The sequence below is a fragment of the Fragaria vesca genome, linkage group LG5 (assembly GCF_000184155.1).
Source record: "Fragaria vesca subsp. vesca linkage group LG5, FraVesHawaii_1.0, whole genome shotgun sequence".
Classification (NCBI taxonomy): domain Eukaryota; kingdom Viridiplantae; phylum Streptophyta; class Magnoliopsida; order Rosales; family Rosaceae; genus Fragaria; species Fragaria vesca.
Genome location: NC_020495.1, coordinates 8,392,429 through 8,403,017, shown reverse-complemented (window position 1 = coordinate 8,403,017; position 10,589 = coordinate 8,392,429). Strand labels below are relative to the sequence as shown.

The 10,589-nt window shown below is 40.3% G+C and overlaps 2 protein-coding genes across 2 annotated transcripts; both read left to right on the top strand.

Annotated features, from left to right (window-relative positions):
- The first annotated feature begins 866 nt into the window (after window positions 1-866).
- Window positions 867-2,728, top strand: LOC101312057 (F-box/kelch-repeat protein At1g74510-like). Its single transcript, XM_004299335.1, has 2 exons — window positions 867-1,004; window positions 1,155-2,728. Exons 1-2 carry the CDS (start codon window positions 867-869, stop codon window positions 2,373-2,375), a joined length of 1,359 nt encoding a protein of 452 aa, XP_004299383.1. The 3' UTR covers window positions 2,376-2,728.
- A 3,950-nt stretch (window positions 2,729-6,678) lies between these two features.
- On the top strand, window positions 6,679-10,020 carry LOC101312355 (RINT1-like protein-like). Its single transcript, XM_004301110.1, has 4 exons — window positions 6,679-6,973; window positions 7,051-7,143; window positions 7,779-7,882; window positions 7,957-10,020. Exons 1-4 carry the CDS (start codon window positions 6,679-6,681, stop codon window positions 9,868-9,870), a joined length of 2,406 nt encoding a protein of 801 aa, XP_004301158.1. The 3' UTR covers window positions 9,871-10,020.
- Window positions 10,021-10,589: the final 569 nt, after the last annotated feature.

The window sequence follows — 10,589 nt, the reverse complement described above, 5'->3', positions numbered from 1 at the left end:
AATCTAACAGGGTGGAGGAAGAAAAAGAAGAAGAAGAAGAAGAAGTAGAGCTGGGGCACTCAACGCCTTCATCTCACCCCAATCGTGAGCTTTTCTTTCTCTCTCTTTGCCTTTTTATTAAGAGTCTCTGTTGTTTTGCTTCTTGTGTGTGTGTGTGTTTTTTTTTGGAGAGCAAACATTTGTTGAGATTGAAGGTGAGATGGGTTGTTTGATGTTGACATGAAATTGTGGTTGGATCTCTTGTTTTTGTTAAAGGGAGGTTCTTTGTATTGGGTTTTGCTGCTGCATTAATATTTTTCTTTGATTACAGTCTGTCATGTGGATAATTCATTTTTTTTCAATTGCTTATCTGTTTGCTGGATTTTTTTCTTAAACCAGAGATCTGATTTGGGTTTGTTTTATCTGTGAGGATGGGATTGGATTCATCATTCATGCATGAACGTTTATGTTTTGGATTTGAATTTAGCAATTTTACTTGATTGTAGATGAAATGCATTATTGCATGTGTTTTTCTTGCTGAGAAATTTGGATATATAGATATATGTGTTGATACACCCAATTCACAGAAATGATCAATTTAAAGTTTGCTGCTTTGCTGTTAATTCTATGCTGTGTGAAACGGGTACTCATGGTTTCTTGATTTGAATCTTCTTTGTTGGTCTGGGGGTATATGATTTCTTGATTTAGTTCAAACTTTAGAGATTGAGATTTTTCTTTTTTGGGGGTTTGATAAGTCAATCATGGTTGGTGACTTGGTGTTGCATGTGGATTAATGAAAATGTAGATTTCATTTTGTTCTTTGGTTTATTTTGTTTTGATGATTAACAAAGGAAAGCCCTTCTTTTGTGGCAGCTCAATACAACAGCATGTTGGAGGGTCCTTCCTATCTTGTTTCAAGGCAGCTTCCGAGCTCCTGTGAGCAAGAGAGTCAGTGGATGTACAACACTCAATGTGTTCTTGAATCGTCACACAGTAAGCGCCCACTTGAAGATGGGGAAGAGTTGGCATTGAGGAAGGCATGCAAGCACGCAGATGCTGTTGACCGAGTGGAAGCAGTGATGGATAATCTTGCTCTTTCCCATGCCAAATCTGACCAGCCAAATGACCAGAATCATGCTCTTTCCCATGCCAACTGTGACCAGCCAACTGACCAGAATCTTGATCATTCCCATGCCCAATCCGACCAGCCAAATGACCAGAATCTTGCTGATTCCCATGCCCAATCTGACCAGCCAAATGACCAGAGACCTGCTCTTTCCTATGCCAACACTGACCAGCCAAATGATCAGGATCATGACGGTAACAACTACGATCCGAATTCACTATTCCAGCAACTTGGAAGGGATGTCTCAATACACTGTCTCCTTCGTTGTTCAAGAGCTGATTATGGCTCAGTTGCCATGTTGTGTAGGAGTTTCCGGTCTCTAATTCGAAGTGGGGAGCTGTACACCCTGAGGCGAAAAATGGGTATTGTAGAACATTGGGCTTACTTCTCTTGTGCTCTCTCTGAATGGTGGGCATTTAATCCAGATCGTGAACATTGGATGCCTTTGCCTAAAATGGAAATAAATGGATGTTTCATGTGTTCAGATAAGGAGTCGTTAGCCGTTGGCACTGAACTTCTTGTATTTGGAAAGGAAATAACGTCCCATGTGGTTTACAAATATAGCCTTTTGACACACAAGTGGTCATCCGGCCAATTGATGAATACACCTAGGTGCTTGTTCGCTTCTGCTAGCAGTGGGGAAATTGCCATTCTAGCCGGTGGTTGCGATCCATGTGGCAATATCTTGAGCACTGCTGAGCTGTACAATTCAGAAACAGGAACTTGGTTGACTCTTCCGAGCATGAATAAACCTAGAAAAATGTCGTCTGGGGTATTTATGGATGGCAAGTTTTATGTCATTGGCGGGATTGGAGTGGGCAGCCCAATTGCACTTAGCTGTGGGGAGGTTTATGATTTGGAGAGGGGGACTTGGACTGAGATACCTAACATGCACCCCCGAAAAAATGGAGGGGCTGGAGGAACTAATATGCCTGCTACAGCTGAGGCACCTCCTCTGCTTGCAGTTGTAAATAACATACTGTATGCTGCAGATCATGCAGAACAGGAGGTGAGAAAGTATGATAAGGAGAGGAACATGTGGATTACTATTGGGAGATTGCCTGAGCGGACATCCTCAATGAATGGTTGGGGAGTAGCATTTCGGGCATGTGGTAATCGGTTAATTGTAATTGGTGGACCAAGGGGTTCAACCGTAGGGCAAATTGAAATTAACTCTTGGGTCCCTGATGAAGGTCCGCCGCAGTGGAACCTGCTTGCTGTAAAGGATCCGGGAGGCTTTGTCTATAATTGTGCAGTGATGGGATGCTGAGGTGTCCGGTTTCCGTTACACCATGTGCTGGCCGGAAGGGTGAAATTTACAGTTTTTTCCTTTCAAGGAGTTTGCGTTCCAGTTTCTGGGTAATTTCTGCCCTCAACATGAGAATATTCAGGTTAATGTAGAGTCATAGATACATTTACAGAAAGGAGGCCTGCAGAGTTAGTTTCCTTTTTTTAAAGTTTTTAATTTTACCTTTAGAGTGTTGCATCTCTTTTCTTTACCCCTTTGTTACTTTGAGAGCTTTTAAAGGTTGTATCATGTAGAAGTAGCAAAGATTAATAAGCTGAAGTATTGATAAATTGGTAGGTTGTCATGTCCATTTCATAATTGAAACATTAAAGGAATTATGTAATGGTTCATTTTTCGTTTTCTTTATTTCTGAAGTTAATATAACTCCAAGTTCTCTTTTCCCCTCCCAAATAGGAGGAAAAACCGACTTCTGTTTCTGTTATAAATATATAATGTATCTTGATCCTAGAAGCTCGTATATGCACTTTTGTGTTGCTCACCTGATCTCGCGGAATCTGAATGGACCCTAAAAATAATTTAGGTGATTGGTCATTTTTATGATTTGGCTGAAGAGTAAACTTTGAATTTTCCTCTTCTTTTGTGTCTGTACTTGATTTCATTGTTTTATCTCCTCCATTTATTGAGACCCGGAAGTATAAAGATTTGAAACACTTAACCAGCTTTGGTGTATTACTAAAGTTGGTTTGTGCGGATTTCAATCTCTTTGCCGCTTGTGAGTTAAATTGTGAATGTGGTATTTCAGAGAATGTAAAAACAGGAACTGTATGGTGAAAAGAACTTCCAATTGGTTCTGCAGCTACCTCAGATCAAGTTACAGATGGGGAATTTGCATCAGGTTTTCCTCTTTCCTAAATTCCTGCATGGAGTGTAATATCTCATTTGAGATCCTGTGACTGGTTGCACTTAATTTCACCTTATTATTTGTACTTGTACTTTCCATACCAATCTCTGCACCAATTTCATTAGCAAACTAAATGTGACCAAAATCTTGTCACTCCGATTGTCTACCACTGCATGATACTATTTTGAAATCTTAGAGAGCAATTTTGAAAAGTCTAGAGACCTAGATTGATCACAACACAGAGATGCAAATCAAGTTACTGGCGAATTCCATGTAGATTGATGACTGCATTAGTGGCCTTGTTCTTTCATTTGGTTTGATAATATTTGTGGTGATTCAATATGCTCTCTGTTTTCTTATTTTAGTTTCTTTCCAATGCACAAGTTTATTGCTGCTTTGGTAAAAAATTTAAATATCTTTCCTTCAGTGCTGATATCCTCAGTAATGATGGTGTTCAAATAATAATGATTAATTGACACCAGAGCAGGGGTGTTTTGGTAATCATAGAATACAAATTCAACAAACACTATGCACTACATTACCAGAAAATTCTATAAAAAAAATGGTACATATGCTGATGACTAGTACGAACTGCTTGCTCAGGAGGAGCTGTGCAGTTCACATTTACGTGAATATGTCCAGAAACGCTGTTAGTCTCTAGGCTTCCATTTAGTTCTCACACATGTTCGTCTGCTATGACATTTGTTGCCTGGAAGTTGGAAACTTGGTTTTGGATGATGCATGAGAGGAGAAAATGGCGACGGGAAGAGAATTTTTTATTTTTTTTTTCTAGATTTTTTTCTTTTTCGGGGCAGTTGTTTTCTTCTCTGACAGTTGTTTCTCAGATAACTGCATGTATGAAATTTGGCTTCTGGTGAGGAATATATGCAGTAAGAAAGAGGAAAGGAAATGCCAAAGGTGCTAGTTGGTTTTTACATGGAAAATCTATTGAGCCTCAAATTCTGTTTCTGCATATGCATCAGTTTTTTTTTTTTGATACAGTACATAACTACATATGCAATTATGCATCAGTTAAATTCTGTATTGCTAGATTTTCTGTCCAGAATAAGAAGTGGGGTATTTATTTATTAAACCTTTGGAACAAACTGTTCGAGCAGCAGCCTTAGCAATACTTTAATCTGGCATTTCAGGTCCTGTGGGTATAAATGTAAAAGTACAAGTCTGCAATCATTCAGGCCTGTAAATATTCTTCACCCTTTTTCTATATTTGGGTCCTTTGTTTTTATCGTACTTTTCTATTGTTGGGTAGTTATAAACCACATGGTCATATTCTTCTTTTTACTGTACACCATGTTTACTGCCCTAGAGAATGAAAGCAAGTACTAGCTTCCCCTGGCTGTCTGCTCCATGGTGTACTTAATTAAGTACTTTCACCTGCAAAGACAAATGAATGTAAATCTATGTTGGAGGAGGAGAGCCAATCCCATTCCACTGTTGCAGAGCTCACATGGGTTCTGCTATTCCTTATTTTTAAGTCAGTGTCTATTGCTTCCATCTTCGATGTGGTTCTGCAGAACCATTCTGACTCCTCCCCTGACCTTCTCTGTCTCTTTCTCTTTCCTCTTTGGCTCTTTCTCTCTCTCTCTCTCTCTCTCTCTCTCTCTCTCTCTCTCTCTCTGCCTCTGCGACTGCAAGTGTGAAAGTTTTGGAACTTCCCTTTCAAATACTCCATGAAAGGGAAGGAAACCTAAAGGTAGCCATTTTTGAGCTGAAACAGTTACCTTAACTGCTACACAAGTTACTGCCGGGATCACTCTTTTCCTTATTTTGGTGCGGCCCCGAAAGGAATTGAAAAGGACATTTTTAGAAACAAGGGTCAAGTGTAAAGGGTTGGAATAATGCACTTGTGAACTGGATAATATGGTGGTAAAATCGACTCGTAATCTTCTACTGCTGCTCGAGAAGTTGGTCTATTATTGCTTTGGGTGCTCTATCACTGATGTAATGTGACAAAGGTGTAGGTTCCAATCTCTGTCACAATTATCAGACAGTGAAAAACACATCCATGTTAAGAAGGCTTTGATTTGGGGTAATAGAGAGAGGTGCATTATGAAATGGAACTATGCAAATAGTCTTCACCAACCAGCAGGGGAAGATAGCTAAAGCCTAAAGGGAAGGGTCAAAAGGAAGCATTACTGTGTGCCATAATATTATAAAATGTGTTCTGTTAGCCTTTGGTGCCCAATTGACATGTTTCGAGTGGTCCAAAGTGTAAAAGCCTAACATTGTGCTGCAAATTTAGGTGCGATTATGATGGTGGGTCGGTTTATATTGCACTATATAAAGGTAACATATCTGATATGGGATAGTGTTTAAAATTCAGATGACACAATAGAACAGAATGAGATGATCATATCTGCTAGAGTCCAAGAGTTTTTCCCTTCTTGGTTCAGATTTTCTAGAAATATAACCAATCAGTACCAGCACTTTGGAAAGCGACAAAAAAAAAGCCAAAAATTTAAATAAACCAAGACAATCTTTTGTGTTTGATTGAGGAAGGTGATGACTGATGAGGGTTGGGTTACTTGGGTAACTGGGGTTTGCCAACATAGGCATCCCCTCATTGCCAATAAGTTTTGCTCAGATCCGAGGCCCAAGTCCAAAAATAGGCTTTGATGTTGAAAACGCACTTCAATAGCTTAGGCCATGGGCTTTCGGTCCCTGTATTATTGAAAGTTTGGAGGCCCAGATCCATAAATCTGATTTTTTTCGTTTTTCTCTCTGAAATAAATACAAAGAGAAGGAACAGTTACATGGAAAATCCTGAACGAAATCTACGTCATGAAAATCAAAGTTAAAAGCATGTAAACAGGACATAGGTGGAGGTACATATAGACCAAAAGATGTCATGACACCCCTCAAAACTTTGGCTTTATATGTGTTTGGCTTTTGCAATCTAACTGAATTAGAGAAATTTGTTAATGATGACACCCCTCATTTCTAGTTTCTGGCTCCGCCTATGAAAGAGGATAATGGAATTTCATTATGCCAACAATGTCAGTAATTGTATTTGCAAGAAAATTTGCTTCTCTCCAAACACGACGGAATCTATTGTGATGAAAACGAGAGGCTAGTTGTATGATGTCTAGACCACATCCAAGGAATTTTGATTTTGTTGTTGATGGAGTCTATGAGTAACTTGGAATCATACTCGATCTTTATATTTGAGTATGATAGAAGCAAGGGTGGTTGCGAGTTCGATTTGTAGCCGGCTTGTTTTGATTTTCTTTGAAGGTAAGGCCCATAATATAGAGCCCATTATACAAAAAAGTAGAAGAGGTAGCCCAAGTGTTGTGGTCCTGCCCGGGTTGACCCGAGAAACCATTTCCTGAATCTGGAAGTCAATTTGGAGTCCCTTGGATTAAGGCAAAGGCACATTCGAAACCGGAATGGCGTGAAAGCATGGACTCGGTGGTCCAGTCTCCGCTGCCTCCGGCGTCGGACCTCTCCCCCTCGATCCTCTCCTTCCTCAACACCAAGCTCCGCACCAATCACAATCTGAGCCAGGCTCCGACTCTCCTCTCGGAGCTCCAGGCCCACTGCGCCGACCTGGATCAAGCCCTAGTCGACCTCAATCGGAGCCTCGGATCTTCCCTTCTAGCTTACGCCTCCGTCTCCGATCGCGCCCACGGCTTCTTAGGCCTCATCAGTTCCCAATTGACCTCCCTCCAGTCTTCTACTCGCTCCCGCAGCTCAGGTTCGCGTACGTCGCTCTCCTTGTCTCTATCAGAAGCTCTTGAATTTCGATTGTGATTTTTTTTTTTTTTTTGGCAGATGGAGAAGGAAGAGTGGAGCAGGTACTGGGGGAAGAGCTGCCGGCGCTGGCGAAGGAAGTGGCTAGGGTTGAGTCAGTTAGAGCATATGCAGGTAAATCTCAAGGACTGGTTTTTGTTGCGAGCATTGGATTTGTTATATGCATAATTGTTTTCGTTTTGATAAGAAATCATTTGTGTATGATTGAATAATAGTTCTTTAATACATTGTAGCGTTGATGGTTGGAAATTCTGCATTAGTAATGCTTCAGTTATGTGTTGGATAAGAGAATGATGTGAATAAGAAACTTAATCCGGTGGGAGTAATCTTTGAACTCTTTTATGCTCTGTTCTGATTTGTGAATGCAGTAATGTACTTTATATGATCTGCATTGTGAATGCCTCTACGGTCGTAAAGGCTGCATAACCGCAACTTTATTTAGGTAGTGATAGAGGATTAAGTTTGAAGAAAATTCCTAGAAGAATCCCTGACCTTCATGATTTTACAAATTACGATACTGTTTTTGCTTAATAGCAAGAGACCTTATCTGGAGTATCACAATCATCCAGCCACATTCATTATTGTGTATTGTCTGCAATTACTATTAGCTTAGCCTCTTGTCCTTTATTTTTTCCTTCTCTGTTTTGCTTACTACATTTTTATTCCTTGGTGCTACCTATTGCAAAAAATGATCATTTTATATGCGAACTTTCTGACAATTCATGGTCTTTTGTTTTTTGTCCATTCAGAGACAGCAGTGAAGCTTCAAACTATGATTGGTGATATTGAAGATGCTGTATCGTCCACCATGCAGAAAAACTCATGGAAGCATTCCGTGAAACAGAATTCAGAAGTGAGCACCCTTTGCTTTCAAACCAAAAAGTATTTTATATCAAAGTATCTTTTGTAATATAATGTTGTTTGCAGGAACTGCGTCTGGCTGCTATTAAAACCCTTAAACTGACGGAAGACATTTTAACTTCAGTTACAAAGACGCACCCTCAGTGGGCACATCTTGTGTCAGCAGTTGATCATAGAGTAGATAGGGCTCTGGCCATTCTACGGCCCCAGGCTATAGCAGATCACAGGGCACTTCTTACTTCCCTTGGATGGCCTCCACCTCTTTCAACTTTGACTTCCTCAACTCCAGCTTCAGGGAGATCAAATGATGTTCAAAATCCTCTTTGCACAATGCAAGGAGATGTTAAAGACCAGTACTGTGAGAACTTTTTTGCCCTTTGCAGCCTACAAGAATTGCAAAGACGAAGAAAATCGCGGCAACTTGAGGGATATAATCGGGAACTTGCTCTCTACCAGCCACTTTGGGTGATTGAAGAGCTTGTAAATCCCATTGCCTTGGCATCCCAACGCCATTTCTCAAAATGGATTGAGAAGCCAGAATTTATATTTGCTCTTGTCTACAAGATCACCAGAGATTATGTTGACTCTATGGATGAGCTATTGCAGCCATTGGTTGATGAAGCAATGTTAACTGGGTACAGTTGCAGAGAAGAATGGATTTCAGGAATGGTATCCTCCTTATCGACATACTTGGCAAAAGAGATATTCCCAAAATACGCTCAACCCGATGAGGATGGTGTGATGGGTACTCAGGAACAGGCTAAAACATATTGGCTTCATCTTGTGGACTTGATGATATCTTTTGATAAACGAATCAAGTCTCTGATAGAACATTCTGGAATCTTACTTTCATTTGAGGATGACGGTAACTTCGTAAAGGCTTCTTCTCTTAATGTTTTCTGTGATCGACCAGATTGGCTTGATTTATGGGCAGAGATAGAATTAAGTGATATACTAGATAAGTTGAAACTTGAAACTACCAATGAGAGAAATTGGACAGTGAAAGTCCAAGGAGCAGGTCTTTTATCTGATGCTGAAGATCACAAAGCTCCTGTAATTTCCAGTGCCTATCTTCAGTACCTATCATCTGTGATTGATCATTGCCGATCATTGCCTAGAATCTCTATGCGGTCAAGGTTTCTCAGATTAGCTGGGGGACCTATTATACACAAATTTTTAGACTGCTTACTCTTTAGGTGTCAAGAAGCTGAAGGTTTGACTGCCTTGACAGACAATGATGCTTTGATTAAAGTTGCCGATTGCATTAATGCTGCTCGCTACTTTGAATCTGTTTTGAAGGAATGGTGTGAGGACGTATTTTTCCTTGAAATTGGGTCAAATCAGTACGATCAACCAGGACTGTCGGTTAGTGAGCAAGCTGGCAATGTAGATCCAGTTGAAGGTCCTGAAAATGGTATTTTCTACAAAGACATTGTAAAGTTGGAGGAGTTTAGAACAGAGTGGGCTGAAAAAATTTCTGTTGTTATATTGAGGGGATTCGATGCTCAATGTCGAGATTATGTGAAGAACAGAAGGCAGTGGCAGGAAAAGGTTGAGGATAGTTGGGCAGTATCTAAGTATTTAGTTGGCGCGCTTGATTATTTGCAAGGTAAAGTATCGGTGGTAGAAGTTAATTTGAATGCAGTAGACTTTGTTGGTGTATGGAGAAGTTTGGCTGGTGGGATAGATCGACTGTTTTTCAGTGGTATTCTAATGAGCAATGCAAAGTTTCATGATGGAGGAGTTGAGAGGTTTGGTAGTGATTTAGAGGTTTTATTTGGGGCATTTGGTGCTTGGTGTTTGAGACCCGAGGGTTTCTTCCCTAGAGTAAGTGAGGGACTGAAGCTGTTGAAAATGGGGGAAGACGATCTTCAAAGTAGTTTGGCAGGAGAGGAGACATGGCTGAAGGAGAAAGGAATTAGACATTTGAGCGTGGCCGAGGCAGAGAAGATTGTGAAGAGTAGAGTATTTACAAGTTGAGGGGCGCCCCAAGTGTTGTGTTGTACATGAAGAGAAACATTCATGCCATTTTGAGGAAAATTGTTCAGTTCTTTGTAGTTGCTGACTATCTCGATTAGTTGTTAAATTTGATCAAAATTTCTCATAGATTTGCTTATACAATTAAATGATAAATGTTTTTTTTTTCCTTGCGAGTTCACATACATATGGTATAGGGAAATACACTCCTGCTATGATATTCCGAAACTGAAAATCTAAACCCCGCATACTGAACACAAGAGTGGCTAGAATGTGGATCAATCTTGTTAGGATTACACTTGGAAATGAAGGTGACTTGGTTACACACAATGTATAATGCTTGCTCTAGTTATACACCATGCTGATGGAAGCGAGCTAGATGAAGAATATCCACTATTGGAATCTGAAAATGATTTTCCTTTCCATCAATCACTGTACTCTGTTCCCCTTCCCCACACCAGTCTCTCTCTCTCTGCCTAGCTATGACAGCCAGTAGGTTCTAGCTGCTCGTACCGGTGGTGACAAAACAAATGAACAACACTGTTCCACAATTAAAGTTGATCAGGGCCGGCCACTTAATTTCTCTTCACTATCACGCCGAGAGTGACGCCGGTTTGGTTCTACTTGCTCCAGGTCCTTCGAGACTATTCAGCGAACACGTTACTCTAAATCCATCGACACATTTTGTTTCGATGATTATGTATATTTCGCACATTTCGATA